Below are 16907 nucleotides of genomic sequence, written 5' to 3' on the forward strand. Positions count from 1 at the left end.
TAAAATTCTAGCAGCAGCAAAAAGCTGTGATAATCTAATCATCCATGCCAATGGGAGAGGGAAGTAATATTAGATATATATTTACTAAAAGTAAATAAAACACAACACTTTAAAAAGTCACATTTTTTGTTCCCTTCAGTACTCATTCCCGTCACTCTCAAAAGCAAACAGAATCTGAATTTGGTATTTATCTTTCCAATTCAATTTTAATAATTTTACTACCAGCAGCTTTCAGCTGCTCTCTTCCTCAGACTCCGCAGGCATTGGGCACACTCTTTTGGCCTCCCCTAGCCTAGAGTTCAGATTTTGGAAATTCACCCAAGCCTACCTCTGACAGCTATTCAAATCTGGAAATCATTCTATCTCTAACCTCTCAGTGTTGCTTAAATGTCTCAGTTATTAGAATAAGATTAAACTAAAATGCTATAGTTCTGAAGTATTAAAACATAGTATAGGGATTTCCCTGGTGACACAGTGGTTAAGACTCTGCACTCCCAATGCAGGAGGCCTGGGTTCAATCCCTGGTCAGGGAACTAGATTCTACACGCATGTCACAACTAAGAGTTTGCATGCCAACTAAGGAGCCCGTGAGCCGCAACTAAGGAGGCTGAGAGCCACAAGTAAGGAGCCCACCTGCCGCAACTAAGCCCAGCGCAACCAAACAAATAAATAAATATTTTAAAAAATAGTATAAGATATAGAGAACAAACTAGTGGTTACCAGTGGGCGGGGGGACGGAGGGGCAATATAGGAGTGAGGGAGTGGAAGGTACAAACTATCGAGTGTTAAGATAGGCTTAAGCATATATTGTACAACAAGGGGAATATAGCCAATATTTTGTAGTGACTGTAAATGGAAAGTAACCTTTAAAAACTGTATAAAAATTTTAAAATTTTTAAAAAACAGTATAGAAAGTCTCTGTAGGATTATAAAATATTACACTCAGGATGAAGGGAATGACATAGCTGGAGAACAAGAGGGAAAAAGAGACTTGCTTTTTATTGATAACCTTTAATACCGTTTGCATTTTATATACCTATTTATAAAATATTTTAAGACATTACAGTAAATAATATTCCAAGTGCAGATGAAAACTGAAAACAGTAAGGCACTTAAAATTTTAACAAGCCTGTTTTTAAAAAGAATCTTCTAAAAAGTCTTCTATATGAGTTTTGAAGTGGCAGTCTTATTTAATAATAATATGAAGGTTCCATTTTAAATTTGAATCCTATTAAAACTGCCTAAGAACCATCACATCTGAATAGCAATATATAAGATCAAAACCACTCATTTAAAAGCAATAAGCACAGCTTGGAATGACAAACAAAAATGGCACAGAACTTTCTTTTATATTTATATTTATAGTATATATTTTGTATTGTTATATAATATTCAAATACTATTTTAGTAGATAGTTTCACTTCTGTTTCCTTTCATATATATTTCACATATATATATAGTACACATACCTTTCATACCTATATACATTATATGTATATATTTCTTTCATATGTATGGATAGTACATTTTGTTTTCTTAAGAAACCGAACCACAAAAAAAAAAAAAAAAGCCACCTCAAACCTAATTTTTTCCTCTACATTCCATAATCTTAAGGAGAAAGAAACAGAGCCAGCACATAGCCTAATAACAGAGACCTCAAAACTGCAAGTTCTACCACCCCTCATGAAGTCAATATACAGTTAGTCAAATCTCACAGGATTTTTTGAGAGTTTACCAAAGCTCTTTGTTGCTCTGAGTACCTATGATATGCCCCTGCCCTTATCCACCAAAGCATTTGGTTAGGATCTCTCCTTTACCATTTATAGTCAGCCTTGTAACAGGCTTACTTAAATACTTGCCTGACTCTCCTCCTAAAATATAAGTTCATATTTCTTGGAACACTGAAATGCATTACTTGGCAGATAGTAATACTGCCAAAAAAACTCGTAGAATTTTTGTCAATAACTCTTTGGCACTATACAATCCTGAATTACTTCAATATTTCCTATCTCAAAGGATATTTTCAGGAAACTTTTAAATTTTCTTACTGTATTTTAATTCTTTAAAATGATCTGTATCATATGAAAGTTAAATCTCAGTTAACTAGACTATTCAGGGAATCAAACTCAATTTCAAAGCACTTTGACTAAATGGAGCTTTACTATTTGGGAATAAATAAATAAATAAAATTCCTCTAAAAAATGAAAAACAAAAACCTTCAATGTACAATAAACATAAAATCTATTCAACGCAGGTACTCTACATAACACTATAGGAAATGTTTATCATCTATGAACATGTCAAAATTTTTAAATAATTAAAACTCCCATTAATAAAAGAATAGAGAAATAGTTTATTAAAAATAAAGTGTATAGAACCACTGAGTCTGGCACTACAGTAATACTAATCTATAGCAAGAATTTGGAAAGATTTCAGGTAAAAAAATGCTAAAAGAGCACAAAAATGAAGGAGTGGGGAAAGAAAGGATGACAAAGAAACACCTAGACAGTAGACAAGTAAGATGTACATGTGTGTGGAGTTGTGAAAGGGCGTATAGTCTGTCCTCAAAGCTCATCTCCAGCCGCAGCATCCTTTCTACCCAGCAGGCAGGATTTCATTTTTCATTCATTAAAATGATTCACCAGATCATTTTAAAGTAAAAGTTTTTTTTGCTAAAAGAAAATGACACTGGATCAATTTATGAGGACAATTCTAGTATTAAAATCAGCATATGATGTTAACTCTAATCTCAGCAAAATAGTCATCTGCTAAACATTTAGCAAATATCAAATTCTTAGCTTTTTATTAATCAGTTAGGCTCTTTGATTTTCAAACATATTAGCTGCTGGACCTAAAACTACCAGCTAAATGAACAGCTTAATAACTAGGCAGGCATTATTTACTGTCAAATTATCACAAAGCTAAAAGCAAATTTGTCTTAATCAGTACTTTTGAAAGTTAATTAAAAACAAGAAAATTCTACTGTTAAGCCTATAATGAATAAATTATTTTCCAAGTACCAGGCTTCCTTGTCTGTGTCTCTCTTCTTTGTATTTCCCAGGCAACTAGCACCTCTGGTGAGCACCTAGTCTAGTAAGGAGACCATTCTCTATTTAGTTGCATGTATGTCTATTAGGTAGCTTTTACTCACTACAGATTATTTCTAAATGCAGTTGATCAAAAAAATTTTATTATATTAAATACCCACTTGAATTTTTTAAAAAAGAAACCAGAAAATGTTCTCATATAAATATGTAAGCTAAAAAATATATTAATGTAGTTCAAAAAGAAAACATGACCTTATGGAAACCACTCAAAAAAACTTTCCTTTTAATACCTGTAATTAAAAAAATACACACACACACACACACACACACACACACACACACACACACACTCTCTAGTTAATTTTCAGTGTTTTATTCTTATGGAAACAAAAACCAGCCAAATTAGAAATGGTTACACTAAACTGAAATAAAATAATCTAAATTATCAATGTCAGCATCAAAAAATTAGATATTTCCCCAAATTTGCAGTCAGAGATCAAAAAACTCATGTTTTAGTATGGGGCATTAAGTACTGTTAAATAAAGTTTAGGGCAGGGGTTCTAACAGTGCTATAACTTAGTATAATGACAATGATATGTATTTCACTAAAATAGACATACAACTGGTTATTTAAATAAATACACAATAATTTTTCTCAGTGATGAAGATTAAAAGAAATGAACAACCAACTGGGAAGCAAGAAAAAGGCAAAAAAATTTTAAAAAGAAGGAAGAGGATAATTAAGTATCTGAATTTTCAAATCTGGCAGGGGAAAAAAAGAGAGAGAGAGACACTGGTACTAGAACCTCCGATAACATCACCAGTATCAAGTCAAATGAAATCTAGCACTGGCAGAACATGGCAGATAACACACATTACCAGGAAGATTAAGTAAGTAGAAAGGCCAAGGAAGATTTTCTGAGCTTTGAAATGAGACTCCTTGTGAATACTGGATCAGATACAGAAGTCAAATGCTTTTCATTTCAGTAAAACCATAACTGGTGATGCTGTAGGGATTATGATAAGCATGAAATATGTGTGCAAGAAGACGGTGTGTCTGTGTGTTTGTGTGTGCACACACACGTGTGAATGTGTGGGCATAGTGATGATGCCAACAGAAGTGGCTAATCACATGAACAAGTTCATGATTAACAAACAGTAATATAAATTATGGGTCTGTTATTCATCCATCCTAAGTTCTCCTAAAATCTCCTATTTCTAAAATTATGAGGCTGTTTATATTTGACATCATGGCCTAACCTACACGCACATCACTAAGAAAGCAATCTGCTTTCACAAAGGTATGTACAAAATTTTCCAAAATCATTTTCAGTGCCTGTTATACTTTCTCTTGTCACAATAATTGTTTATTTAAACGAATTCTAGGGAATTTCCTGGCAGTCCAGTGGTTAGGACTCAGTGCTTTCACTGCCGGGGCCCAGGTTTGACCCTTGGTCAGGAAACTAAGATCCCACAAGCTGCACGGCGCAGCCACAAAAAAATATCAAAATAAACGAACTCTATTTATAAGTAATGAAAAGTATTTTGCTTCAAACTACCAAAGTATACGTTTACTATCTTTTTGCTCAGATGAAGCTGAAAATAATGAGATTAGAGAATGACTTTGGGGATACTTAAACTACTTTAGAACAAAAAATTGAAACTTCAGTAAACATATTCTAAATTACTACTACATTTCGGGGACAAGCTATTTAGGAGCTAATAACAGGAAAAAAAACTACGTGCAACTTCTACGTCTATGTGCCCAATGGTAATAACTGTAACTTTGTCTAAACATCACATTACCACTGTTTAGTTTTTAAATTAAAAGGATGTTTTAATTCTCCTGTCACATTTTAAGTTACTCTGGATTTCACTTATATTAAGCCCGATAGCAACACAACTTGACTCTACCACAGTGAAATAATCTTTCATGATCAACTTACACTGCAGTTTTCAGGTGGAACCAGAAGCTGAGTGATCTCGCCACCATGGACACAGAAGATGTGTTTCATTTCTCCAGAAAAAATGTCCCAAATTATGACCGAAAAATCCACGCCTCCAGATATCAGATATCTTTGATCATAACGAGCTGAGACCTGATGCGGATACAACAAACATGTGACTTTGTTCCGATGACCACGGAGTGTCCTGTGAGGTGGCCAACCTGTGAACGAGGTTTTGGATTTAGCTATACATTTTATCATTGAAAAGGCTTCTAGTTTTCTAGAACTGCTCTGTAGTTCTAGAAATACAGTAGCTACATACCACATGAGACTACTGAACTCTTGCAGTGTGGCTAGAGTGGATTCATATGTGCTACGAATGTAAAATATACATGAGATTTCAAAGACTTAGCACCGAAAAAATGTAAAATATCTCATTAGTAATTTTTATATTGATTACAAGTTGAAATGAAAATAGTTTTGCTGTACTAGGTTAAAGAATATATATTATTAAAATTAATTTCTCCTGCTTCATTTTTACTTTTCTTAATGTGCCTATTAGAAAATCACCTATATTGTTACATATATAGTTCTACTGGACAGCATTGTTCTAAAAGATTACCAGTATTACTGATAATATGATAATTACTACTACACTATATAGGTACCCAATAATAAATGGAATTATTAACACATATCAAAGGGATAAAATTAGATACCTCTTTATTTACAGTCATTACATGGTGTTTATTCCAATAATAGACACTAAGTACAGTTGATCCTTGAACAACAGAGGTTTGAACTGCACAGGTCCACTTATATGCAGATTTTTTTCAATAAGTATTTACTATAGTACTACACAGGGGCAGCTGATTGAATCCAAGGATACAGAGGGCCAACTGTAAAGTAACATGCAGATTTTCAACTGTGCAGAGGGTCAGTGCCCCTAACCCCCTGAGTTGTTCAAGGGTCAACTGGAGTGTATTTCATTAACTGCACATTAAATTCTCCCAACTACATTGCACACTAACAACTACACGGATTCATTGTATTTGTTAAAAACAAAGAGTGTAGACATTGTCAAGTTCATGGTTACAGAGTTCTCAAAACACTTTAGACACTAGGAGATCTTCAGGATACCTCTGCGGAGCATGTGCTCCCCTTGCAGCAGTTGCACTATGGCTGTCTGCGTGGCAGGTACAATAACGATGCTTCCATCTTCACGGCCACAAACGAGTCGCCCGTGGGCTGGTATGTACACACTTGCGGTCACCTTCAGAGGTTCATTACTATTGGGAATGACACTCAGCTGATCTATAATTCCGGCAGGACAAGGATTCAGTTTATCAAATGCCTCTTGCAAACTAACAGAAGTTGTCATTTCCAGCTCTGTGGAGGTTTTGTTTGGTACAAAAGAAAAACATTTAAGTATTTTAGAAAAAACATTAAACATATAAAAATAAATGTGCTTACAGATGATTCAGTAATATACCAAAGAATAACTGTCATCAACTCTAATTCTAAGAAGAAAATGACATATGTACATTATGAATTTGCTACACAGTGGCCGGTATTTAGGTTGTTAAATTTAAAAAATTGAGAAATTACTGCAAGTGATTTGCTAGTACTTCCTGTACCTTCCTGTTTATCAGGTGTGTCTGATATGTTCCATATATTCAATCTTCCAGAAGAATCACCCTGAATCAATAGTTTGTGGAAGTATTCCTTACATCCATAGAAGAACCGAGTAACAGGAGGACAAATTAGCAACTGTAAAAAAAAAAATTTGTTCAAATACCCTTAGCTATCTTTTTAAACAAAATATTCCACACATTAACATTTTTTCAGATTAGGGTGTTAAGTACTTTGCCTCGGTACCAGAGTAAAAAAAAAAAAGTGCATCTATAGAATGAGTATTCAATAATATTTTAATTAATTTTGTAGCACTGAAACACATATCAACTAATACCCAAATCCAGTACATAGAACACAAATGAAAACTAAATTTATAGTCTTTCTCTAGAATTAATATTTTTATTCTTTTTCTCCGCTTTATAAAAACCACAATGCAATTATTTGTCTGCTATTAAGCAATTAATACAAAGATATACCCCTCGTTACCAAAAAGAAAATTCTCCACTTAAAAGGTCAAAAGGGGAGAACAGGATAATCTGAGTTTTCTGCCCATCCCTGATTAGTCTCCAAGAGTAGATGCAAAACTAAACTACCAAGCTTGTACAACTAGAGGACTCTTTTTTTTTTTTTGAGAATATTTTTCAACTAATGGCATGAAACTTGATGACATTTACATAATCCACTTGAACCTAGCCTGATATGTTTGCTATAAACTACTAGGAACAAAAACCATTCATTAGGGTGTTGTGCATACTTTCATTTTTAAAACAAATTATTTTTCTGCTTAAGATCCTGCGTCTTCAGTGAGACCACTTATTTGAAAATACTAAATAGTGGTGGACTCCTAAATTTAAAGTTTAGATTATTAATATACTAAAACTGGAGCATTAAAGCATAGAAGCTCATCCTAAAAAGCAGTAAAAAATAGACTTCAGGGGGCTTCTCTGGTGGCGCAGTGGTTGAGAGTCCGCCTGCCAATGCAGGGGACACGGGTTCGTGCCCCAATCCGGGAAGATCCCACATGCCGCGAAGCGGCTGGCCCTGTGAGCCATGGCCGTTGGGCCTGCGTGTCCGGAGCCTGTGCTCCGCAACGGGAGAGGCCAAAACAGTGAGAGGCCCGTGTACCGCAAAAAAAAAAAAAAAAAAAATAGACTTCAGTGTTTAAACATATTGTTAACAAATAATCCGTATTCGGTATCAGTTGTTTCCTAAAAAGCATTATCCTATAGAAATTATATGCATTAAGCATAGTTAATTACTTGATTTAACTTAAAGCCTGAAAATTACTAAAAGTTTTAATTGATAAACAACATGCTTAACTAGAAAAAGTTGCTACAACAGCTGTAATAACCAGTATTTCATATTTCAATGTGTATCTAACACCACACAGTACATATATTTTAATTTAAAATGTACTGGGGAGCTGATACATAAAGAAACATGGCATGTATTTGTTGTTTTGTTTCATGGTTTGTTTTTTTTTTTTTTTTGGCTGGGCCAAGCAGCTTGCAAAATCTGAGTTCCCTGACCCGGGACTGAACCCAGGCCCCAGCAGTGAAAGTGCTGAGTCCAAACCACTGGACCACCAGGGAAATCCCATCATGTATGTTTTTTACATAAGTCATTATCTCTTGATTTAAATAGAAGTGACTATCTCGTTTGGAGAGCAGTAAGTAGGAGTTTAAGTTAAGAGACTAAAGGACAGGTCATAGAGGATCTTAATTGTACATGGATATATAAATTCTATATATTCAAAATATTCATGTAAAAAATAATTCCCTTCCCCTCGCCATCTCTCCACATAAAGATGGAACAAAATGTTCAGAATGAAAAAGCTGTGGAAACCTAGAACTTGAGTAAAGGAAACTTTATTTCCAAAACCAAAGCTTCTTTCTTAATGCTCAAAGAATAGAGAGTTGAAAACCCAGTACTAAGTGCATTTCAACTTTAAATTGATATTAAGTAGGTTCTTAGAAGTCATAATAAATTTGGTTTTTATAGGGGAAAAAATGTCTTTTTTCTTTATTTCTAATGCCTAATGATTTAAATCACTACATCGTTTTGGGGAGATACTGCAATACCTTGTTCAAATAATAATCAGTCAGCATTATTACATAATTATCTTTGTGCTTCTAAAATTACATCTCTCACTATGTTTATAACTGCATGAGTATAAAATCAATTTATACCATCAATATGAATTTTATCAAAAAGTCATTGCCACTTTGTAATCAGTATAAGACCATTTTTATTCCTGGAGAAAAGTGACTGCTACATTATAGGCATATTATAAGCAAATCTGAAAACTGTGCTTATAATAACTGACCATGTCAAAATGTTTTAGAGTATCTAACACACAGCCTTGAATTGTACTGAATCTTTCAAATGCTTAGCTACCAAAGACACCAATAAATATAGTTGTAAAAACTTTTCAACATAACTACCAATTATAAATGATACCTGAGGAATTTTACCTCTTTATCTGTTCGATCCAAGAGGCTATGTTGTACCGGAGGAACTAAATTTTCAACTGCTTTCCCCACATCACTGCGGAATGAATCACTAGCTGGAAGGCAACTGAAAATGAGAAAACTACAACATTCAGTAAAAATACTGACATTAAATATTTTATCATACCATATGATGACTTTTTTTGACAATGGACAAAATATGGATGTTTTATAATTAATTTAGTATCGGCATGAAATTAAATAATTAATGTTACTAACATATCCTACTTCAAATAAAAACTCCACCTAATTTTTTGTGCTTAGAAGTTAAACCTCAATTACAAATCTAACTTAAGTTCTCAAGTTTTTTACCTAAATTAAATATTTATACTTTCTACATTTTCATACTTTCAGGTTATACCCCAAATTTGGAAACTTTTGCTTTCAATTAAAGTCCTAACATTATTTATTGAATACCTGGCAGGTAGTTTGTAAATATAACTTTGCCCATTTTCAGTCCAAATGATGACTTTATCTGCCGAGACAAAGTCACCTCCAGTCCACGTCTGTCCATTTTCACTCGGACCTGAGCACAACAGGGAGTAGTCCCCAGCATCAAATACCTACGAGGAATAAGAGATTCACAATCGTTTTAAAAACCATAAAACAAAATAAGACAATTTAACCATGTAAAAACTGAAAACCTCTTTTTGGCAGTAACTGAGAAAGTCATGCTGGTGGGTTGCAATACCATCTACATGTTGTTTTCGTATGCATTTCCCTGACGATTAATGAAACTGAACACCTTTCTATACATTTACTGGTCACCTGGCTTTCCTCTCTTGTGAAATGTTTTTGTTCGTTTTCCTATTGGGTTGTCGGTGTTTTTCTTCTTGACCTGTAGAAGTTGTTTTTTATCAATAATAGACGAGTCCCTCATCATAGTGTACACCATAGCTATCTTCTCTCACTCTTTGGTTGTCTTTTTTTTTTTTTTAATACATCTTTACTGGAGTATAATTGCTTCACAATACCATGTTAGTTTCTGTTGCACAACAAAGTGAATCAGCCATATACATACACATGTCCCCATATCCCCTCTCTCTTAAGCCTCCCTCCCTGTGCTATGCTGCTGCTTCCCACCAGCCAACTATTTTACATTCCGTAGTGTATATACGTCGATGCTATTCTCACTTCGCCCCAGCTTCACCCTCCCACCCCATGTCATCAAGTCCATTCTCTATGTCTACCTCTTTATTCCTGCCCTGCAACTAGGTTCATCAGTACCACTTTTTTTTTTTTTTTAGATTCCATATATATGCATTAGCATATGGTATTTGTTTCTCTCTTTCTGACTTACTTCACTCTATATGACAGACTCTAGGTCCATCCACCTCACTACAAATAACTCAATTTCATTTCCTTTTATGGCTGAGTAATATTCCATTGTATATATGTGCCACATCTTCTTTATCCATTCATCTGATGATGGACACTTAGGTTGCTTCCATCTCCTGGCTATTGTAAATAGAGCTGCAATGAACATTGTGGTACATGACTCTTTTTGAATTATGGTTTGCTCAGGGTATATGCCCAGCAGTGGGATTGCTGGGTCATATGGTAGTTCTATTTTTAGTTTTTTAAGGAACCTCCATACTGTTTTCCACAGTGGTTGTATCAATTTATATTCCCACCAACAGTGTAGAAGGGTTCCGTTTTCAACACACCCTTTCCAGTATTTATTGTTTCTAGCTTTTTTGATAATGGCCATTCTGATCAGTGTGAGGTGATACCTCATTGTAGTTTTGATTTGCATTTTTCTAATAATTAGTGATGTTGAGCATCTTTTCATGTGCCTCTTGGCCATCTGTATGCCTTCCTTGTGAAATGTCTATTTAGGTCTTCTGCCCATTTTTTAACTGGATTGTTTGTTTTTTTGATATTGAGCTCCATGAGCTGTTTGTATATTTTGGAGATTAATCCTTTGTCTGTTGTTTCATTTGCAAATATTTTATCCCATTCTAAGGGTTGTCTCTTTGTCTTGTTAATGGCTTCTTTTGCTGTGCAAAAGCTTTTAAGTTTAATTAAGTCCCATTTTTTAATATTTGTTTTTATTTCCGTTACTCTAGCAGGTGGGTCAAAAAAGATTTTGCTGTGGTTTATGTCAAAGAGTGTTTTTCCTATGTTTTCCTCTAAGAGTTTTATAGTATCTGGTCTTACATTTAAGTCTTTAATCCATTTGGAGTTTATTTTTGTGTATGGTGTTAGGTAGTGTTCTAATTTCATTCTTTTACATGTAGTTGTCCAGTTTTCCTAGCACCACTTATTGAAGCACTGTCTTTTCTCCATTGTATGTTCTTGCCTCCTTTGTCGTAAATTAGGTGCCCATATGTGCGTGGGTTTATCTCTGGGCATTCTATCCTGTACCATTCATCCAGTCTTTTCACTCTTGTGTGTGCACTTAAGAGAAGGCTGATCTCACATGATTATAAAATGGTGACAATGGGCACACAAGAAACTGGTATTAGCTACTGCCTCTGGGGAGGGGAAGGGAAGTGCCCTGGGGGAAAAGGGTGTATATGTTTCACTGTATCCTCTTGCACTTTGTTTTATTTCTACTTGGATGTGTTTTAAGTTTTAAGACAAAGGAAGGATCCCATATGGCCTACTACAACTAAGCAGCTGCTAGCTTTTCTTCTCTAATCTTATTCCCAAACAACAATCATATGGTAAGGCTGTCCACTCTGAGACAGGATAGCGCAGTAGTAATGAGAGCAGCTGCTGCAGTCAGGCTGCCTGAGTTGTATAACCTTAGTCACTTGTATAACCACCACCACTTGTATAACCTTAGCCAAGTTACTTATCCCCTCTACGCCTCAGTTGCCTCATCTGCGAAATGGGCAAAGCCACAATCCCTGCCGTGGCAGGCGGCCTCCAAAACGGCCCCACCGATCCCTGACTCCTGGTAGTATTAGGATCCTCAGGTAATCCTCTCCCTTGAGTACAGGTGGCATTTTGTGACGGTTTCTAGAGAACTGAATGTGGCAGAGGTAATGGGATCTCAGCTCTAAGATTAGGTGGGTCTTGGCTACACCTTCTCTTGCTCACTTTTTTTTTTTCTTTGGCCACGTTGTGCAGCATGTGTAGCATCTTAGTTCCCCGGCCACGGATTGAACCTGTGCCCCCTGAATTGGGAGCATGAAGTCTTAACCACAGTACCACCAAGGAAGTCACTCTGACTCACTTATTCTGAGGAAGGGAAGCTCCTGTGTTGTAAGCTGTCCTAATGGAGAGGCCCACATGGCAAAGAACTAAGGTCTCAGCCAACAGTCAGTAGGACCTGAGGCCTGTCAACCACCAGGTAGGTTTGGAAGCAGGACCCTCTCCTAGGTGAGCCGTGGGATGAGGTAGTCATCCCGGTCAAAACCTTCAACACAGTCTGCGAGAGACCCTGGGCCAGAGGTACCCAGCCAAGCCATGCCCAGATTCCTGACCCACAGAAACCCAAATTCCTGACCAAAAACAGATGATTCATATTTGTTGTTTTAAGTGACTAACTTTTGAAGTAATTTGTTACGCAGGATTAGATAACTAATATACCACCCCTTGGAGAGTTTTTTCCAAATAATACATGGAAAGCTTTGAAAAGTATGCTAGGCACAGAGCAGAGCAAGTGATCAATACTTGACGGCTCTTTTCCTATTATGGAAATATTAAAGTCTGGCAATGTGAAAGTAATATATACCTTCCATCATTAGCTCTTTAGTGACAGAAGACGACCTTGCCAACTCCAAAATGTCAGATAAGAATGGCAATTGGGATAATAACAACCTACAAAGATACAGCCAACGTGCAGAAAACTCACCACCATTGCCCATGCTGTACTGACAAGACAATGAAAAATATGGTAGCAAAAGGCAGAAATTAAAATCAACAGAACTAACAAACATTAACTGAATCATTCTATGAACCAAAACAAAAAAGACAACTATATACAGCCAAATTCCATACCTCAAAATATGATATCAAAATCAGACCAAATGTTTCAAATATTCTAACACCAAGCTCCGCCTTACAATTTTCTTCGGAAGTCTGATAAACCAATATCACGAAGGGCAAAAATACAATTTCTTACTTATGTAGTTATCTTACCCTCCAATACTTGGAGCACACAACCAGAAGCGACCTCTGTGTGAATGCACAAAAAGAGATGCTTTGGCAATTCTGACAATAAATTGGTTTGGACTCCTCTTCAAATATTGGCTCAGTATCCTGAAAAGAGAAAGATCTGTAAAACTTTAGGATTGGCTGGGTCGTCAGTTAAAATTATCACACAATGATAAAGAAAACAAAATGAAATAAAGGCATCTCTTGATATGTTCATCAATTTAGCCCCTCACGTGAGAACCAAGGTAGTAAAAAGCAGCAAAGATATACTCTAAAATCATCTGGGTACAACATCTTTGCTACAAAGCTACTTACGATTAAAATACTAATGTGAGTCAGAGTGTCATCACTGGCAATGACAGATGATAAAAATTTGAGTCAATCCTAACTTTTATAGTTACATGTGCTTGTAGGTTAAAAAAAACTCATCAATTCCTGCACTTTCTCCCAGATTCAATGTCTAAAATTTCCCTAACTGAAGATATTACTATCTATATTGCCAGAAAATTGATCTGCCTTTCTTATTGCTAAAAAGTAACAAGGAATTCAAGTCCAAAGAACTCAGAGGACTAAAACCTGCTTTATATCTTCTTTGTGGTCGTTTGCTTTTTTTTTTTCCCCCCTCAAGCAAACTACCTTTTAACTTCAAATTTAAACAGAAGCAGTTGAGGAAAATCCTCTTCTGTGTTTCTCTACTTCAGATCCTGCACTGCATGTTTCTCTGCTTTGCATCCTTGATAAGGCAGATATCTACCTTCAAAAGGGAAAAACAAATTCACGTACAGAGAGAGCATACTAGGGGACTCTTCTATACTATGTCAATAAGACTATTGAAAAGAATAGCTTTTTCCTTCCTCTTTAAGTAAAAAAGAGAAGGGGCCTAAAATGTAAGACTCCATAAGAACAGAAACAGAGAACTGACTTCCAGCCTCATTTGTCTCACCTGCAGGCCACTTATTTCCGAGGTAACAATCCACACCTTCAAGATGCCCGTCACTGAGAGCGCCACCACAGTGTCCTCTACACCAAGAAGGAAGAAGCAGCCAGTTACAAGCACAACATGCTTTCTTTTTAAACAATAATATGGTTACAACAGTGACATGGACCATGGTTTGCTTTTTGTGTTGTTTTGTTTTCTTCCATCACCCTCCCTATCCCACTCCACCCCTCTAGGTGGTCACAAAGCACCAAGCTGATCTCCCTGTGCTATGCAGCTGCTTCCCCCCAGTTTTCTCAGGGTATATGCCCAGCAGTGGGATTGCTGGGTCATATGGTAGTTCTATTTTTAGTTTTTTAAGGAGCCTCCATGCTGTTCTCCATAGTGGCTGCACCAATTTCCATTCCCACCAACAGTACAAGAGGGTTCCCTTTTCTCCACCCTCTCCAGCATTTATTGTTTGCAGATTTTTTGATGATGGCCATTCTGAGTGGTGTGAGATGATAACTCATTGTAGTTTTGATTTGCATTTCTCTAATGATTAGTGATGTTGAGCATTCTTTCATGTGTTTGTTAGCAACCTGTGTATCTTCTTTGGAGAAATGCCTATTTAGGTCTTCTGCCCATTTTTGGATTGGGTTGTTTGTTTTTTTGATATTGAGCTGCATGAGTTGCTTGTATGTTTCGGAGATTAATCCTTTGTCTGTTGCTTCATTTGCAAATATTTTCTCCCATTCTGAGGGTTGTCTTTTCGTCTTGTTTATGGTTTCCTTTGCTGTGCAAAAGCTTTTAAGTTTCATTAGGTCCCATTTGTTTATTTTTGTTTTTATTTCCATTTCTCTAGGAGGTGGGTCAAAAAGGATCTTGCTGTGATTTATGTCATAGAGTGTTCTGCCTATGTTTTCCTCTAAGAGTTTGATGATGTCTGGCCTTACATTTAGGTCTTTAATCCATTTGGAGTTTATTTTTGTGTATGGTGTTAGGCAGTGTTCTAATTTCATTCTTTTACATGCAGCTTTCAAGTTTTCCCAGAATCACTTATTGAAGAGGCTGTCTTTTCTCCACTGTATATTCTTGCCTCCTTAATCAAAGGTAAGGTGACCATGTGTGCATGGGTTTATCTCTGGGCTTTCTATCCTGTTCCATTGATCTATACATCTATTTCTGTGCCAGTACCATACTGTCTTGATTACTGTATCTTTGTAGTATAGTCTAAAATCAGGGAGCCTGAATCCTCCAGCTCCGTTTTCTCTCTCAAGATTGCTTTGGCTATTCGAGGTCTTTTGTGTTTCCATGCAAATTGAGCAATTTTCTCTTGTAGTTCTGTGAAAAATGCCAGTGGTGGTTTGATAGGAATTGCATTGAATTTGTAGATTGCTTTGAGTAGTAGAGTCATTTTCACAATGTTGATTTCTCCAATCCAAGAACATGGTATATCTCTCCATCTATTTGTATCATCTTTAATTTCTTGCATCTGTGTCTTATAATTTTCTGCATACAGGTCTTTTGTCTCCTTAGGTAGGTTTATTCCTAGATATTTTATTCTTTTTGTTGCAATGGTAAATGAGAGTGGTTTCTTGATTTCACTTTCAGATTTTTCATCATTAGTGTATAGGTATGCCAGAGAATTCTGTGCATTCATTTTGTATCCTGCTACTTTACCAAATTCATTGATTAGCTCTAGTAGTTTTCTGGTAGCATCTTTAGAATTCTCTATATATAGTATCATGTCATCTGCAAACAGTGAAAGCTTTACTTCTTCTTTTCCGATTTGGATTCCTTTTATTTCTTTTTCTTCTCTGAGTGCTGTGGCTGAAACTTCCAAAACTATGTTGAATAAGAGTGGTGAGAGTGGGCAACCTTGTCTTGTTCCTGATCTTAGTGGAAATGCTTTCAGTTTTTCACCATTGAGGACGATGTTGGCTGTGGGTTTGTCATATATGGCCTTTATCGTGTTGAGGAAAGTTCCCTCTATGCCTACTTTCTGCAGGGTTTTTCATAAATGGGTGTTGAATTTTGTCGAAAGCTGTCTCTGCATCTATTGAGATGATCATATGGTTTTTCTCCTTCAATTTGTAAAAATGGTGTATCATGTTGACTGATTTGCATATATTGAAGAAGCCTTGCATTCCTGGGATAAACCCCACTTGATCATAGTGTATGATTCTTTTAATGTGCTGTTGGAGTCTGTTTGCTAGCACTTTGTTGAGGATTTTTGCATCTATGTTCATGAGTGATATTGGCCAGTAGTTTTCTTTCTTTGTGACATCTTTGTCTGGTTTTGGTATCAGAGTGATGGTGGCCTCGTAGAATGAGTTTGGGAGTGTTCCTCCCCCTGCTATATTTTGGAAGAGTTTGAGAAGGATAAGTGTTAGCTCTTCTCTAAATGTTTGATAGAATTCGCCTGTGAAGCCATCTGGTCCTGGGCTTTTGTTTGTTGGAAGATTTTTAATCACACTTTCAATTTCAGTGCTTGTGATTGGTCTATTCATATTTTCTATTTCTTCCTGGTACAGTCTCAGAAGGTTTTGCATTTCTAAGAATTTGTCCATTTGTTCCAAGTTGTCCATTTTATTGGCATATAGTTGCTTATAGTGATCTCTCATGATATTTTGTATTTCTGCAGTGTCAGTTGTTACTTCTCCTTTTTCATTTCTAATTCTATTGATTTGAGTCTTCTCCATTTTTTTCTTGATAAGTCTGGCTAATGGTTTACCAATTTTGT

General features: G+C 35.9%; 1 protein-coding gene across 1 annotated transcript in view; it reads right to left on the reverse strand.

Moving 5' to 3' along the window:
* The window catches only part of WDR7 (WD repeat domain 7), a 374300-nt gene that overhangs the window by 322192 nt on the left and 35201 nt on the right, over positions 1–16907 (reverse strand). The window contains exons 7-13 of the mRNA XM_060120872.1: positions 14189–14265; positions 13231–13350; positions 9556–9701; positions 9103–9205; positions 6631–6763; positions 6134–6382; positions 4994–5214 (exon numbers count right to left, since the gene is read on the reverse strand). Of these exons, the coding sequence (XP_059976855.1) occupies positions 4994–5214; positions 6134–6382; positions 6631–6763; positions 9103–9205; positions 9556–9701; positions 13231–13350; positions 14189–14265 (1049 nt within the window). The remainder of the gene's footprint in view (positions 1–4993; positions 5215–6133; positions 6383–6630; positions 6764–9102; positions 9206–9555; positions 9702–13230; positions 13351–14188; positions 14266–16907) is intronic.

Source organism: Lagenorhynchus albirostris, chromosome 14, assembly GCF_949774975.1.
Source record: "Lagenorhynchus albirostris chromosome 14, mLagAlb1.1, whole genome shotgun sequence".
In the NCBI taxonomy this organism is placed as follows: Eukaryota; Metazoa; Chordata; class Mammalia; order Artiodactyla; family Delphinidae; genus Lagenorhynchus; species Lagenorhynchus albirostris.